Raw genomic sequence first — 17,892 nt, 5'->3', positions numbered from 1 at the left:
TCAGCATTTCTCTTTTAATAACACTATCAGAATCAATGAAAAAGATATACAGCTGGGGTTTGTTTTAAAATTTCAATTTAGTTTTGTTATATTTCAATTTCACAAAGAAACGTGCAGCAATAGCCTAATAAAACGACACCTTTTAATTTACTGTATAATGTTTTCAATCTCATTTTGTTGAGTGAATCGTTACATCCCTACTTTTGAGTATTTAAGTGCAGGAAAGCAGCAAAAATGAGTAGGGATGGCACTGAGAAATTTTGAAGTCAAGTACTGTAACACTGAAATCAAGAATCATTTATGCCTACTTGAATATTTAAAATAAAATTATTTAACACGTTAACATGTAACACGTTAGATTTCTGTTGTAATCATAAACATAAACCTACATAGCGGTTTAAAATGGTTTTTCATAATGTAAATGAAACTATGCCTTTCTTTAAAAAAAACAAATAATAAAATAAAAAAATATCAAAATTTAAAATAATAATAAAAACTCACCCAAATTACCCACTGGGTTAAAAATAATAAAATCTAATTTTATTGTTTTATTACTGATATTTATGTATTTTAACATTTAACTTAATATTATTCAGAAATACAAGTGCTATAAGTTGACATTTTAATTTTCTAACAACAGAATCTGCTGTGAAAAAAGGCTGCACAAATAGTTTCTCGCAACTCTTGTAGTTTAGCACTTGGCACCATAAAAGTGGATCTTTATCTAGTGGAAAGCATGACTCTAACAAGAACCATAAAGATTAAAATATTGCACAATTAAGTCTCTCACCTTTCTATAGCACAGTGCAACCCAACACACTTACTGTAGCTGCAACATGATTTAAGTGAAGGATTTAGTAAGAATGTTCATTTCAGCAAAAGGAAAATCAATTTGCAATTAGTTTATTAAGTAGTTAGGTGTAGAACGAGTACTCGACTAGTTGATTACTCATGCACATCCCTAATACTAACCTCAGTGGCCACATAAGGCATGTATGCAGACATGCATGTAGTTGCTATGTAATTTGTGAGTGTGTATGTATGTGTTTGTGTGCCTGCTCAGTCATGGGCATTCGTTTCACTGCGGTAGAGCTTTGAGAATAGCATTAACCTCTTCAGCCACAGCGGTCAGTGCGAACTCAAACTGATCCTGAGGAGAGAAAAAGCATAGATCAGCATTTCTCTTTTAATAACACTATCAGAATCAATGAAAAAGATATACAGCAGTTACTGCAACTGAGGGAAATAGGAGAGGCTACGGATACTATGGTGTTTTATAGGTACAATAGTGCCTTGATTTTTGATATGGGGCTCTGTGGTGTTACTGAGCACAGCTCTGCTGCTGTGTCCTTCATTACCTTGGTGCGCACCATTCCTGGCCTCTGGTCTCGAATATGTTCCAGGGTTGCAGCAATATCGATCTCCTTTACTCCTGAGTTGGAAACAAAACAACAAACATTTTCAGTATGCCCTACTTTCCTAAACACTTCACAAGCTTTACAGGTTTCCATCATGTGCTGACCTTTAGCCATGCGGTTCAGAACCATGTCGATCAGGATGTATGTTCCAGTCCGGCCTGTACCATCACTGCACAGAAAGGCTGTTACTGTGAGCAATACGCTCTGAAAAAAAAAATCTAATGTGCCAGTGCAGTACATTCAGAATCAATGCAGTACTTCATATACACAAGAATACTGTTTTTATTTTAAAACACCTAATAAAATGTTTAGAAGGCTCAGCATCTCTTGCATCTTGTCTCCAAAACATAGCAAACTACACTCTTTAACTTTTAATTTATTAAAAATCTCTTAATTCCTCAAATGCAAATACCTGCAGTGCACAATGATGGGGCAGGAGCGGCCACGGTAGCACTTATTGACTTTCCTGAGGGACAGAAAGAGAGATTTCTTGAAGGAAATACCAGTGCTTGCAAGGCAGCAATAGTTTTAAAGTTAGATTAGCTCAGGACTAGCTCAGCAGTTGTCATGACATGTCACTCTCGGTCAGTTGTGCACAAGAATACACGACACTATAAAGGTGTATGCAGTATAAAGGATTGCCTCCAGATCAATCAAAATCCATTAAGCAAATCTGCCATGTTAAACAACAAACATTATAGAGCTTTTTAAAATTTAGTTTCTACATTTTTAATTACATAAATGCCTATACAAATCTGTTTAAACTTTATTTAAAAAAATATATACTGTATATACACTACCGTTTAAAGGTTTGGGGTTGGTATGATTTTTAAAAATGTTTCTGAAGTCTATTACGCTCATCAAGGCTACATTTATTTGCCTTGAAGGTTACAGGGTTTGATTTGAAAGACACAGTAAAAAAAGTTACTCAGTTATACAATTAGAAAACTGTTTTCTGCTGTTTTCTGCTTTAATATATTTTCCTGTGATATTCTGAGAAGATGAGGATGTGAGCTAGCACCCTTCTGCAACCCTCAAGTCTGCGCCAGGCTTTGGATCTCAGCTGATGTCTCTCTTAGCTCTTCATCATCTTTATCTGGGAGAAAACTCTCCCGACCATCACAGAGTAAGAATAACATCTTTTTGGAGTTCATCACTCTTCAAACCCGGAAGAACGTGATCGCGACTCCTACACCACCGAACCTCCAAACCATCAAGACTTTCATCCGAGACTGCATCCGGACGCTTGTTCAAGGCCAAGGCAATGCAAGTATCGTACATTTAACTAAACGAAAGGCTCAGGATAAGCTGTAGACCCCGTTATAAAACGGCGCTGATGGTTTCACTCAGGTTGTTAACTGACTCATTTTCCATAACTGTATTCTCTGGTTTCTCTAACGGTTTCAGTCATCCACTTCCAACCTCCCCATGAATGAATGATTGTATGTTTGTTTGTTTAGATTAGTTATGTGTGTTAGCGTTTAGTTAATAAAACTTTTGTGCACAAATTACATGGGTTTCTGGTCCTGCTTGTGAATAATGTCCCTTTACGATTTTGATCCTTGCTACATGCTCTAATGCATTAATACTGTAGGAAAGTATTTTCTGTGGCCACGAAAATATCCTTTCTTAGAGTTGATATGAACTTACACTGAATGTTCGCTGGACGAACAGATTAGTTGATGGCAATTTAATCCTGCTACAGTTACTACTGGCAGCTGATATAAATAATTGTAATTATTTATATACATTTCCCTTTTGAGCCAATTTGCTACACAGTTTTGTCACTTAATATTTGTGTGGAAACCCTGACAGATTGTTCAAGGATTCTTTGAAGAAATTAAAAAAGACAGCTTTTTTTTTTTGTTACAATGTAAAAGTCTTAACTGTGATTTTGGATCAATTTGATGCATCCTAGCTGAATAAAAATATTAATTTCTTTAAAAAAAAATCTTACCCCAACCTTTGTACAGTAGTGTGTGTATACGTTTATTTTTCCTTTTTAAATGCTTCTTTTAATATAATGATGATTGTGATTTTTGTGATGCTGACAAATATTTTACAATTTTAAAGTTTACAAAACACAAAACATTTGTGTTTATATTAGTATTACAATGATTGTGATCTTTATTTATGATGGCAGAAGTTTTTAAGTTTACAAAAAATATAAACATGTTGCTCTGGGTATTATTTATTTTAGTATTTATATAATATTGTGATGATTGTGATTAGTATTGATGATGATGATGATTGCTTGGATTTTGATTTTTTTCTCAGAGGATACAAAAATTCTAGACAGATAGCACAGCACACCTAAAGCTTACAATTACCTACGAAACAAAGTTTAAATGGTGTCTGGACTGGAATATATTGAGTAGTTTAAGGCTAAAATAATTGCAGATATTTGTGAAGAACAAAATGAATAAAGATGAGAGAAATTTCATTACAGTGCTCGCCTTGCAAACACTGTAAAAATCTAGGTTTATGTAGAGTAGAGACCCACAGAGATCAGAGGAAAACATCAGGACCACTTCACAGTAGAGAGCCAGAAAGATCAAAAAGAGCAGAGTTATACCACAGTCAACAGTGGTAAGAAACAAGCTACATCAACCCAAACACCGAAAAGCATGAAATGTAAGGATGTGAGCGAAGAAAGGAGAGACACAGAGAAGGAAATGAAAAGCGACTAAGATGAAGATGTCGACAGAGAATCACACAGAGAGAAAGTGGGAAGGGGAAGTTAGGCGATGGAGCGTTTCATCAGCGTTGCTGCAGCCACACCTGTCTGTGCTCATTTTTGTGACTATGCAACTGGAACCAGACTACTAGCTGCAAACCACAAAAATGACACAGACAGCTGTGCAATACTCGCTACTGCGCTCCATCGCTCTCAGAAAGAGACAGAGAGTGGGTAAGAGGTTCAAAGAGACAGTGGTAGAGGTTGAAGAGAATGGAGGAAATAAGAGTGAAGAGTGATGGAATGACATCATGTAATGGCAGCTGGAAGAAAAGAGAGAGCAAATGGAGAACTTGAGGTGGAAATGACATACACATATATGCACATAGAGCTGTCACAATTTTGGAATTTTGGGTATAATATCATTTGCCTAATAAAAATTGAAATGAATTATTTCATCTTTTGTTTTTGTATGACACTTAGTTATAATGTAAACTTACTTCACAAACAGCTTAAGCACTTATTTGTTTAACCTGAATTTAAAAATGTATAATTTCCAGCTGTAGACTTAGAATAAACATTTTATTATAATAATAATAAATGTTAAAATATTTATAATTTTTAAATATTACCCAGCCCAACTTAATATATAATAAATAACAATAAATTGTAAATAAACAAAATACAAATATAAATAAAATTCAAATAATAATAATGATAATAGTTCTAATTTTTTTATATACTATTATTACTATTATTATGCAGTAACTTTCCCTACACTCTTCAGATTTGTACAACAGTTGCGGTTACCTCAAATAATTACCATTAAAGCAAACGATCATGACCAGGCGATTATTAGGCCTACATAGATGTGTAAATAGTAATATATACTTTAATACAATATATATACAGAAAATAGAAATACATACATACTATGTACAGTATGTGTGCAAGCATGCGCAGTACCTGTGGAAGTCCAGCAGAGGCCGTGTGGAGGTGGGTATTCCCTGTGCAGGCCAGCTCAGGAAGTGGAATTGAGTGAGGGTACGAGTTTCCTGGGTTTGGACGTTCTTCAGGTAAAAACTCCGCACCAGGAAGTCATTACACCAAATATGCTCAGACACCAGGTTCACCTGAGTGAGATAATTAAAGGTGAACACAATATTTGATGTGGTTTACACTACATAAAGCAAACATCTCAGGACATCTTATTAGGTTCACAAGTAACATTTTCACTCAAACCTCATAAATGTGGTAGAGAGAAGAGCCCTCATCGGGCCAGTAGCGATCACACTGCTTTTCTCCGTCCTCAACAAGAGCCGTCATCATCACTATGACCGTACATCCGCTCTCCCAAACCATCTGTGCAACATACGTGGCTTACAAAATATGCCATTCACGCAGTATTTACATGAATGCACAGCAAATAAGCGCTAATTCATACATAGAACTGTGTAAAATTTTCTAAATACACTACCATTCAAAGATAAAAAAAAAAAAAAAAACTTCTATGTTCTTCTATGTTCACCAAGGCTGCAAAACCAAGGCTTCACTTTTCTATTTTATTATATTTTGAAGTTTGTTTGTTTTTTCTGTGATGGCAAAGCTGAAATTTCTGCAGCCATTACTCCAGTGTCACAAGTGGTGCAGCTTAATATTTTTTATGGAAAAGCTAAATATTTTTTATGTAAATAAACCGTGGTACATTTTTTCAGGATTATTTTACCAAGTCTATAAATCAATTTAATGCATCCTCGGTGAATAAAAGTATTAATATCATCACTGAAAAAAATACAATTTCATTGACCCCAAACTTTCAAATGCTAGTGTACATTTCAAGCAACTTGTATTTCTTTATATCAAATGATTACATAGCTATCAAATCCACACACATGTGACTGACCTGCCAGAAATCAGAGATGCTGTGTGAGAGAGGGCCTTGGGTGGCAATATACGCAGGCATCCGGGGGTCATGCTCGATCTAAAGGGTCAATAGGAGACGAAAGGTCAGGGGTCAGTGTTTTAGCCCTTCTTAACCCTGAATCTGCCCATCACCGTGACAACAGGCCATTAATGTGATCTGAGGCACATGAAGGCTTAATTGATGATCCCTTGTTCTCGACCACAACAGAGCAGCAAGAGATTCCCAACCTACACATCCTGAATGAGATCAATACAATGTAACCATGGCAACACTGAGAGGGGAATTCCAAAACCAGTGGCAGCCTTGGAAGTCTATGAGGAATAAATGGATTATCACCTTGGTAACAAAAAGGGATGCAAGGAAAGTAGGGCTTTCTAGCTTTAGATTTTTATCTTAGAGTTCAGCTAAAGAGAGGAGGAAAAGGACCATAATAAAGTCTCTTCAAACTGTCATGTTTCATGATGAGTTCCAGGGCAAAGAGGATCATCAAGTTCACATACTTACAATGGTGCTGGCGTTGATGTAATCTGTCCTGGAGGGGTTAATCTCAGCCTTCAGCTTCACTCTAGAATGGTCATCTGCAAAAACAACTTACAGTTACACTCCTAATCCATTAAAAAGAGGAGAAGTCAATCGGGTTGTGTGACGAGACACAGGATGCGTTCCAATTTGCGTACTTATGCATTATTCTTTGCCATTTTTAGTATAAATAGTGAGTTGTGTGTTCTTACAGAAAATTCCCAAAAAGACAAAGTGGGCACTAACCGTTCAGGCACACTTACATAGAAAATTAAGGAGTTTCAAGACTAGCAGGGGGGTGGGGAAGCTTTGGGGTCTTACTCACAGGGCACGGCATCAGAGCAGCGGTTCTTCTTGACGTTACTTTCACTCTGGGCAGCTGAGATGGTGCTGGGTTCTGCCTGGTAGGAGCACAGTGCCTCCCACTCTTTGAGCAAACGGTCTTTATTCTTCAGATGATCCTCCATATATGCCTAGAAAGCATGAGAGAGACAAATACCAGTATAGAGACCCCTGAGTTCTCAGCTGCTCATTCATGTGACACTTAAAAAACATGTGAAAATTTAGAGAATGCTAATATACCAACAAAATTAAAACAGAAACAAAACATTCTTTGTAAAACCAAGGAGTAAATATAATGTGTTTAACTGGCTGGAGGGCAATTCATATTCAAAGCGTTAACCAAAGGGAAAAAATCAAAGGTCGTTCACACCAAAGACTATACCTATAACTACAAAGAGTTCCACTTCATTTGTATAGTGTACATAATATTGTTACAATGTAATTAAACAACAAGTAATGAAAAAAAATAATTAACTACATGTACTTACTATAGTGTTAAGGTTAGGGTTTGGTTTAGGTGTAATTATGCATAATTTACTGTAATTACTATAGTATGTACATGTAACATGAGTAACTGTCACCTTAAAACAAAGTGTTATCCTATACATTTTTAATAATTGTTTTAATTATGAGAATAGGCAAGTCCACACCAACACTATAACGATAATGGCACAGAGGAACGATATCACTGGAATCACTTTCAGAATTTCCTTTTTCCCAGTTGATGAATGATAAAGACGTTGACATCTAATCAGAACCACTTGACCTTAACAAGCACAAAGATTTAAAGTGCCAGACGACAAAAGTGCAGCATGTGCTTATAATAAACAGAATGTTATCGTCCATTATGGTGGATGCTAATATAGTTATCATCATAGTTATCATTCTTGGTGTGAATGGGCCATTAATGTTATGCGCTGGAAATTCATTTTTCTGCATCTGTAAATAAGGGTATGTGTGTCTACCAGTATCATGTGCCCTGTAGAAATATCCATGTTAGACTGTGCTGGCTCCTCACACCAGGAGGGGGTGCTGCTGTGCGAACTAGGGCTTGGCTGAGGTGCGTCACTGAACTGTGACGACACACTGCTGACTTGTGATGTATCTGTTCCTCCTCCACCACCACCTCCTCCTCCTCCTGGACCAGCACCACCTGCAGCTCCAACCCCGCAGTCCTGCCTTCCAAAAGAGGACTTAGCAGCCATGTGCTGCCGACAAAGATCCTGAGAAATTAAGAAAATTGATATTTAAATAGAGGATGTGAGAAAAAGACTACTGACAAATTGCAGCACATGCTGCATATGCAATTCACAGTAACTGAATATTGCAGCTAATCAATTTGCTCTGGTTTGCTTATTCTCAAATCAAATAAATCTGATCACATTAGTGTCTGACAGTATCATGCCATCACGAGCAAAGCTGCTAAAATCAGTTGGGATTAAAATAGCTTGGCTGCAGAGAATGTCTGTATTGCAGAGATGCGATGCAGTGCGCATGCCAAACAGTTCCAAACCTGGTACTCATAATGCGTCACATTTCCTGCTTCAGGTCCAAGTCCTAGTTTCCCTGAGGCCAACTGGCGGGCATGGGTGCGCAGACAGGCGATGGTCAGTGCTCCCACCAGGAGTCCACCCACACAAGCCACACCCACAAACATGAGGAACACCCACTGGGTGTTGTCATGTACACGTGTTGCCACTGGCAACGCATGGCCATCATTCTTCTACAAAAACAGAGAGATGAAAACAAACATATGAATCACAAATCATTAATACATCCCATAGCCCCAATTAATGTTGCTACCATCAAACTAACATTGAACAAATAGATATAAACAAGAGATTTAACCCTATTTACTATCCTAGAGGAACCATAAAGGACTGTGCATCTGTAACATTTTGAAATGGAAAAGTGAAGAGGAAAAGTGAAGAGGGAGAGAGGGTCCATGAGGAAAAGACGAGTATTAAAAACGAACATTTGAAACAGGACTACCAATCCCACCCTATTGTCTGGAAGTATGATCTTAGTGGGGTCACTGGTTGCTATGGCAACATCACAACGTTTGATGTAAGCACCATGGTCATTAAAATGACAATAGATAGAAAGCAAGGAACTGATGAGAGAAAACAGAGAGAGGAAAAGACAACATAAATCCTTTATTACAAGGCATTTCAACACATAGGAATCACATATTATGTCCTAGTCCTCTGCTGGAATGATGCAGACCACCACACAGGAGCCAGGGCATTACATCATCACTCCTGTGCACAATGCACTGACCTTGTCGCCATAGCAACCATTTTTACCTGACATCACAGTCTGGCGGAGATTCTGAGTGCAAATCATTCTTGATTGGTCATTTTTATTGCGCGTTCTTTATTTGAACAAATCACTGAGCAGTTCAATGAAAACAGTTTAACGACTACCGCAGGCTCCTAGATTCAAATAAAACCAGACTGGCCCGTCTCTAATGTGGCCTGTAAACTTATTTATTGCAATTCTGATTCATGAGCCAGCCTGAAACCACTGACTTCGAAGGGTGAGTAAAATGAATGCTGGGAAAACCAGTAGGTAGACAGTATGTGGTAAAAACGGTCACATTTTCATCGTTTTTCCCGTCACATGTGGTCTGTAAGAAATTAAGTTACTAACCAAAAACGAGTGAACTGAAATGACAGGTAGGTGGATCATTCACGGGATAAAAAGCAGATTTCTTTGTTGTTTTACTGCCCCGTACGAGCTTGTATCTGATTAATAAACATGTTTAATATAATGTAACATGACATTAATATAACGTAACATTTAATTAAGTTCAAGAGAAAGTTTAACTCACCAAAAAATCAATCAACTAATGGAGAACGCAAAGCGCTCGCGCCCGGTGGTCCCCCGAAGATGAGCACAAATCTGTACGTGCAATAACCGTAGAGCTCTTTTCCGCCGGTTTGACATTTGAATTTCGTTCAGTTTTGTTAGGAGCTATAATATTTGGTCAATTTAAGTTCGCGGGAAACGAACAACGATGACGGAGCTCAGCCCTGGCACGGACATCGTGATGTTTCGCGGGAATGGTGCGTTCTGAAGGGATGCCAATCGGCCGCGCGCTTTGAGTCGTGAACGCGGCTGTCGCCTGACAGTTTTACACTTATGATGTCGTTGTCATAGCAACAAAGCAAATGAGACGGGGGTGGGTGTCAGGGGTCTTGTGAGATATTCCCTCCTCAAGCATAAAAGAGATGGAACTTCATGGGAAAGGACTAAACAACGGGCACAGTTGAGTTAAGACATTGGGTTAACATTTCTGCGCATCCTTACCTCCCCAACACCTGCCTGAAGCACCTTTAGACCAGTCTCTGATTCTAGAAGGTTCTTTTGAGCCACTGCATGGGAAAAAATAAATGTGAAGACAGTCAAAGACAGCTTATTCTAATGTTTTCTCAGCATAATTGTTTTTGTAAATAGCGGTAAATATCATGCACGGCTTCAAGTAGCTTATTGCTATTATAAAGCTGCGGTAACAGCAATATGATAAAATATACCAATGCTCAATTAATATTTACATTAATTATTTATACTAGTCCTATATAGGCTTAGTACATTAATATAGAATTCAGCAAATGTGGGTCACATGTGTATGTATTCAGACATGGTGACAGTTTTGTGACATTAGTCTGGTCTTAAGGACAGCTATATGTTAGTGTACATCTAAATGCTGTCAAAATTTATTTTTCATACATATTTAAAACACAGGCTTTCACTTCCAGAAACAGACAAAAATGCTGATGACTCATGCTGCACTCACTCATTTTGTCAAATCAAATGCTCTTTAGAATGAGAATGCCCTTCCCCCTAATAACACTTCTGACTAGTGGCAACAGTGTGGTAATATAAAATAAAAAATTAAAAGCCCTCTGTCATGCCCCAATGTCCTGTTTATGTCAAGACAACAAAACAAAGTATATCAGGTCTTTAATTTTTACATTACTTTGCATGACTTTTGAGCCATTTTTGTGTCTCAGAAACACTTGTGTGGCAGACATCACTCTTAATAGCCATGAAACATTTGTCTTCATTACTTACCAGCCTTTTCGGACACCTCACTTGCTGTTAAATTCTGGCTGTTTGGGAGCACCCGGAAAGTGACAGCTGGACCAACCACACTGTAGAGCAGAATTTTTTTTATCACATGCAAGTTTCCTGTATGATTATGTGCAGGGTTTGTAATTAATTTTTTTTACTCACCAGCCAATTTGGCAACGAAACTTTTGGCCATTCACAACTTATATTATTACAAATAAAACCAGATTATCAAAATTAAAGCTTAGATTTAAATATATGTATTATTAAATCTGACTCTGAATCGTTTAATGGCTCTTTTTAACGACCGTCAATCATTGTTTGTAGATACCGTAAAAATAAAATAAAATAAAATATAAACAAAATTCTCTGTGACTTTTCACATATTCAAATTGTAAATAAATTCCATGGTGTGGTGCTTCTCATCCATTGCGCAGTCGTTTTTAAAGTCACCATGAAATAAAAATTTACAGTTCTTATTTTTATATGTAATATTGTAGTGTTTATTATAAATGATTTATCTGTGCACTTCATTATTTTTTAAAAATTCATGTGCCCTTATAATCTTTAATCAAATACGTTAACCTTCCCTCCCCCCTCGAAACGACTTCTCTTCTCTTCCTGTCATGTGCTATGGCGTGAGGGCGGGGCTATCGGGATCTGTTCTGCCTCCATTTTGTTAGCAACGCCCAACTTCCAACGATCCAATCACTTCCCGAAGTACGAAACCAAGCCCCACCCTGCATTTTTTCTCATTTCAGAAGCCGTTTCACTCAGATATACGTCACAATGGGAAAATAACTTCTGTTTCATGCCGACTTTAAGCTTTGTCTTGGAGGCTCATCTTAGGGGAAGGGCTCTGATAATGATGGCATGCAAAGTGATGACATAATTTATGAATCATAACCTGCCAAATTGGCTAGTGAGTTTATATGCGTTACCCACCACGGTTGATTTTCATCTGCATTTGGCGGGTTGGTGGGCGTTAATTTCAAACCCTGATTATGTGTGTTAGATATTGGGATCCAAGCAATAAGGGGAGGACAATTAGTGGAGCAAATCCACTTTTGAGGTCAGTTCATTCCATTTCCTTTTCTCTCTCTCATTCTTTTCCTCTTAGCCATCCCCCTCTGTCCTCCAAGGACAATGGATCAAGGTTCCAGCTCACCACAGTTTGATTTAGTAAAAAGGGTTAGTGGGATTAGCATTTGCTTCCTAACCAAATCAACAAACAGCAATCAAGACTGTTTGCATTGATAACATAAATATGTCAAATTAGTAATGCATTGGTTAAGCTAAGTTAGGTTAAACAGCTTGCCTCTGTAGAAATTCTGTGTTAGCAAATGCCTTTGCAAGCTTTAGTATAGAGTTAGTATACTTTCAAGATCTAATCAAGGCCCACCACCAAAGCAAAATCTGGGACTCTACTCAGCTGTTGCCGCTTCCCTGCTCTAAACCTAGGCCTACCTGATATTGATGAAAGAGCCAGTGGTGAGATGGATCCTCTCAGCAAGGGTCTTCAGTAGATGAACCCCATCGGACAGAGTGAGAAGGCTGTAGAGACACATACACATTCATACGCCCACATGCACACACACTTTCACAAGCACAAACTAACACAGAACCCACGAAAACAACACACAAACAGACTCTCCACTGAATAGCCAGTTTGACGTGTGCCCCCAGGTCCTTCGTTAATGTAGTGTTTTGAAAACAAATACCACATGACTACTTTACTTTCAGACAAAAGGAACACTCACTACACGCAGTCAAACAGTCTAAACTGTTAGTTGTACCTCTGATTGGTGACAATGTATCCAAATTCCTCCTTTAACTTGGTTTCATTCTTTCCTGGTTTCACACTCAAGGTTCCTTTGCCAAGTCGTCCTTCCTCTTGTTTGAGAGATGCAGGCCCTAGTACACTAGCACCCAATGGGATGTAGTTATCCTGGAAGGCCCCTTGGGACCCTTTAGGGGAGATTTTAGGGCCGGGGTTGAATGGAGAAGGGAAGGAGGAATTTGTAGCCTGTGCAGAAGCCTTCTCCACCACATGGGTCATCTCTCCCTCCGTAATCTTCATCTGATAGAGCACATAAGACATGCCATGTCAGGTTAACTGCCTACAGATAATAAATTGTTCCATGTATGATGTACACTGAAAAAAAAAATCGGTGTAGAAATGACAAGTAACACATTGAATTAAACATGGAATTTTATAAGTAGAAAAACTGAAATAGTATTTTCTTGTAAAATGTACTTCATTAGTCTTTGTTTTATTTGCAACTTGGAAAAATAATTTTGTGTATAATGTTCCTCTTCCTAGTCTTTTCGCTCTTATTCTCTTTAAAAATGCTTTTGAGAGGGCAATAAGGCAGTGTCTGTTTATTTTCTAACCAACCATGATTATTGATGTCACAGGGCCGAAAGGGAGAGGAAAAGATATCATGTTGCAGCAGTACTAAAGCACCTAAAATACTGTGTGCAGAGATACACTAATGTTGGGTAAGAGGCCTAAAAGATAAAAGACCTACAGTACAAAACAAATCACACATAATCATGGCTCATGTTTCCCACATATAATTTATTTATGTTTGTAATTTTTTGTTTACACTTGCTGCCCCCTGCAGATAATATATAGCATTACTATTGAGATTAACCCAACCTTGTAACATTACTAAATGCTGGAATACTCAAGTCGTTGGAGATCAAACATGTTTGATATTTTGAGCCGATTTTTGGATACATTTTGTTTTCATTTGTCATGTGTCTCCTAGAATTGTTTCTGTGTGAGTTTAGTTTTCAGAATTAACTCAAAGTCTGGTAGTGCATGATCCTCACTCATTTTAGGGCGTGATGTCCAGTTTTTCCTCTGTAACAATTTACAAGTCGGCAAGTGAATGATGTCTAATGTTTTTAAAATCTATTCAGAATTTAAAAGTCAGGTAGAGTAGCCCAGCCTTAAATCACTTAACAGCAGAAACATTTTGATGCTCACCACTTTTGAAGACACAGAGGAATCCTTTGTTTCAGCTGAGTGAATGAAAAGAACATATTTTTTGGAGCTCCAACCATATGGTGTGTATATTTTGGAGTTGTATACTTATATTCTATAAAAAGTGAAATCTCAGGGTGCTCACGTTTTCTCTGATTGTTTGTTGGTTCGTTTTGCAGGAGCTGAAGGACAGTGAACAGACGCTCCATCTCTTCAGGGTTCAGGTGGTTTAGCTCAAATCCATGCTGCAGGAGCAGCTCATTTAGACTTTGTTGAGTGGGTCCTGGAGTCAGAACACATAAACATTAACACTATCGGTAACATTTTATTTTAAGGACCAATTGTTGCTATTAATTAGTTGCTTATTAGCATGCATATTACTAGCATACTGGCTTTTTATTAGTACTTATAAAGCACATATCAATTATTCTGCATGACCGTATTTTAGATCCCTTAATCCACCCCGTACCTAAACTTAGCAACTACCTTACTAACTATTAATAAGCAGCAAATTAGGAGTTTGTTCAGGGAAAACTCTTAGTTAATAGTGAATATGTGTTCCCTATTCTAAAGTGTTACCACACTATCTTACCACTGTGCCCAGAAAACACTCCATGCTTCTGAGGACCTTTCTTTTGCTCCTGTTGGCTGTTGATCTTTTCATCCGGGGAAAAGAAGTCCTTGTTATAGTCCTTGTAGTCAAGTAGGAAGTCCAGATCCTGGAAAAAAGATGAGGTGGAGTGAGGTGCTGCCACACGATGGCGTGATGTGGGCTGTGCAGGCGATTGAGTGGAGAATTGAAGGAGGAATTTGTAGCCGGGGCAGAAGCCTTCTCCACCACATGGGTCATCTCCCCCTCCGTAATCTTTATCTGATAGAGCACATAAGACATGCCATGTTAAGTTAACTGCCTATAGATAATGTGTTCCATGTATGATGTACACTGAAAAAAAATTCATTCAGAAATTGCAGGTAAAAAAAATACAGTTACAAAGAAATGGCAAATAACACATTGAATTAAACATGAAATTTTTAAGTAGAAAAAAATGAAATAGAATTTTCTTGTAAAATGTACTTCATTAGTCTTTGTTTTATTTGCAATTTCTAGTCTTTTCTCTCCTATTCTCTTTCAAATGCTTTTGAGAGGGCCATAAAGCAGCATATGTTTATTTTCTAACCAACCATGATTATTGATGCAACAGGGCCGAAAGGGTGAGGAAAGGGTATCATGTTGCAGCAGTACTGAAGCACCTAAAATACTGTGTTCATATATAAACTAATGTTGGCTAAGAGGCCTAAAAGATAAAAGACCTACAAAACAAATCACACATAATCATGCCTCAATTTTCCCACATATAATATGTTTATGTTCATAATATTTTGAGTTAACAATTGCTGCCCCCTGTAGGTAATATATAGCATTACTACTGAGATCAACCAAACCTTGTAATATTACTAAAGGCTGGAATACTCTACATAACTTTCTTACAGTTTGGACGAGTCAAAGCCAGTCTGCAGAGCTGACAGATTTGACAGTAAATTGAATAGTGTTTGATGGGCACCTACTTCAGTTTTTAGCTTCAGACTATGATTCCATCGAGTCGATGTTTGACATTTTAAGCCGGATATTTTTTGTTTTCATTTGTCATGTGTCTCCCAGCAGCATTTCTGTGTGAGTTTATTGTTTTCGGAATGAACTGAAAGTCTGGTAGTACATGATCCTCTGCTGTTTTAGGGTGGGATGTCCAGTTTTTCCTCTGTAGCAATTTACAAGTCGGCAAGTGTAGTGTTTTTAAAATCTAATCAGAATTTAAGTCAGGTAGTGTAGTCCAGCCTTAACTCACGTAAAAACAGCAGAAACATTTTGATGCTCACCACTTTTGGAGACACAGAGGAATCCTTTGTTTCAGCTGAATGAAGGAAATCAAGCAGTTATGACTTTACATATTTTTTGGAGCTCCAACTATATGGTGTGTATATCTTGAAGTTGTATACTGATATTCTATAAAAAGTGAAATCTAAGGGTGCTCACGTTTTCTCTGATTGTTTGTTGGTTCATTTTGCAGGAGCTGAAGGACAGTAAACAGACGCTCCGTCTCTTCAGGGTTCAGATGGTTTAGATCAAATCCATGTTGCAGGAGCAGCTCATTTAGGCTCTGTTGAGTGGTTCCTGGGTTCAGAGTTCAGAAGTCATTGCCAAAATAAGCAAATACTTTGTAGGAACACATTTTTAAAAATGATAAACATTAACACTATCTCACCACTGTGCCCAGAAAACACTCCATGCTTCTGAGGACCTTTCTTTTGCTCCTGTTGGCTGTTGATCTTTTCATCCGGGGAAAAGAAGTCCTTGTTATAGTCCTTGTAGTCAAGTAGGAAGTCCAGATCCTGGAAAAAAGATGAGGTGGAGTGAGGTGCTGCCACACGATGGCGTGATGTGGGCTGTGCAGGTGAAGAAAGGAGGAGAGTCATCAGATCCTGCAGAAGCTGATCATCTTTATCTAGAGATGGAGGAAGTGGTGAATTTCCCCTAATGCGAGAGGAGGCCGGAGGGTACCTGCCTCCCTCCACCAGGTTCAAAGAACGCTCCTCTTCATCTTGGTAACCATACTGTAAGGCAAAAAGACATGATGCTGGAATTAAAGAGAAGTAGTTGTAGACTGTATCCAATGCTCCAAGCTACAATCAGTGCAGTGTAACAAAAGGGCTTTGTGTTTGGGCTCTCACTCGCTGGTAACTATAAGGATCCAGACTCTGCATATGGAGAGATGACTGAGGTGGCTCGACAATCATGTAGTCCATATAGGGCTGCACCAGTTTGGGTTTGAGCTGGTTTGTAGGGCCACTCTGAGACCTTTGATAATGGAGATATTCAGAAAGAATCAATGCAGTGAAAGAAAAAGGAAAGTGAGAGAAACGTGATTACATGGCAAAATTGTAAGTGTTACTCTGTGGATGGGCCATTCTTTATCCCAGAAGACGGTAGGATTTTCGGAACTTTGCTAAGCTCTTTCTTAATCATTGATTGGGTGACATCATCCTGCCATGTTAATCCTGCAAAATAATTCACATCAGCTCAGAGCAACCAAAAAGGCTTATAATGTTTGTAGATGACAAAATAAGAATGTCCATGATAAAAGAAAAAGAAAAATCTAGTTTAAAACACGTATCAAATTAGCTCTTTGTATTTGATTTAGATTCTAACAATGTAATTTGTGGTAACCAGTAATAACATTGCATCTTACTAAAAGTAATAACATTATTTTCCTTACACCTTGTATACATTTTATATATATATACATATATATATATATATAAATATAAGTGCTGTCAATCGATAATTTTTTAAAAACTAATTAATCGCACATTTTTCTGAAATTAATTGCGATTAATCCCAACTAACATTAAAGTTTTTTAATATATTTTTATATTGCAATAATTTCACATTAAATCTTCAAATTAATGTACAAACAACATAGACAGTATATTTTTAATGGCATCTTTTTTTTATGCCTGAAGGCCAGTATCAATGATACCAATACTGATTTCTCTATAATATTGTCCCCCCCCCCAATATTTAACCATTGACTATAGCCATTCAACATTACAGTATAACTGAGAGCTATCAATTTTAACATTTATTAGACTTTAAAAAATAACTTCTAATTTAAGTGAACTTAAAAACAATGTTCACATAAACCTATTATAATAAATGTAATATTTACCTATATGCTCTTCAGCAGAAATATACAGAAATTGAAATTTAAGTTATCAAACACTAAATTCTAAATTAAATATAGATGAATCCTTAAAGCTATAACAGTTTTTTTTCTTAGTCCTTTGATTAATAGACATCACAACAGCTGGTTATTAGGTTGTTTTGGCTGCTATTTCTTTGACCCACTTCAGGTCTTAAAGTCTCTATTAATGAGCTGACGAGTTAAAT

At 37.5% G+C, this 17,892-nt stretch overlaps 1 protein-coding gene across 1 annotated transcript in view; it reads right to left on the bottom strand.

Annotated features, from left to right (window-relative positions):
- Positions 1 to 534: 534 nt before the first annotated feature.
- The window catches only part of LOC107705616 (receptor-type tyrosine-protein phosphatase-like N), a 21,664-nt gene continuing 4,306 nt past the window's right edge, over positions 535 to 17,892 (bottom strand). The window contains exons 4-23 of the mRNA XM_016508997.1: positions 16,895 to 17,000; positions 16,674 to 16,800; positions 16,208 to 16,556; positions 15,979 to 16,116; positions 15,822 to 15,856; positions 12,751 to 13,034; positions 12,422 to 12,508; positions 10,958 to 11,037; positions 10,193 to 10,257; positions 8,394 to 8,603; positions 7,846 to 8,103; positions 6,864 to 7,011; positions 6,524 to 6,597; positions 5,999 to 6,076; positions 5,338 to 5,457; positions 5,062 to 5,228; positions 1,831 to 1,884; positions 1,523 to 1,587; positions 1,359 to 1,432; positions 535 to 1,150 (exon numbers count right to left, since the gene is read on the bottom strand). Coding sequence (XP_016364483.1) covers positions 1,079 to 1,150; positions 1,359 to 1,432; positions 1,523 to 1,587; positions 1,831 to 1,884; positions 5,062 to 5,228; positions 5,338 to 5,457; positions 5,999 to 6,076; positions 6,524 to 6,597; positions 6,864 to 7,011; positions 7,846 to 8,103; positions 8,394 to 8,603; positions 10,193 to 10,257; positions 10,958 to 11,037; positions 12,422 to 12,508; positions 12,751 to 13,034; positions 15,822 to 15,856; positions 15,979 to 16,116; positions 16,208 to 16,556; positions 16,674 to 16,800; positions 16,895 to 17,000 — 2,591 coding nt within the window. The 3' untranslated portion in view covers positions 535 to 1,078. The remainder of the gene's footprint in view (positions 1,151 to 1,358; positions 1,433 to 1,522; positions 1,588 to 1,830; positions 1,885 to 5,061; positions 5,229 to 5,337; positions 5,458 to 5,998; positions 6,077 to 6,523; positions 6,598 to 6,863; positions 7,012 to 7,845; positions 8,104 to 8,393; positions 8,604 to 10,192; positions 10,258 to 10,957; positions 11,038 to 12,421; positions 12,509 to 12,750; positions 13,035 to 15,821; positions 15,857 to 15,978; positions 16,117 to 16,207; positions 16,557 to 16,673; positions 16,801 to 16,894; positions 17,001 to 17,892) is intronic.

Source organism: Sinocyclocheilus rhinocerous, unplaced genomic scaffold (genome assembly GCF_001515625.1).
Source record: "Sinocyclocheilus rhinocerous isolate Xijiao unplaced genomic scaffold, SAMN03320098_v1.1 scaffold504, whole genome shotgun sequence".
Lineage (NCBI taxonomy): Eukaryota > Metazoa > Chordata > Actinopteri > Cypriniformes > Cyprinidae > Sinocyclocheilus > Sinocyclocheilus rhinocerous.
The sequence above is the reverse complement of the archived record's forward strand: the minus strand, read 5'-3'. Positions and strand labels throughout refer to the sequence as shown.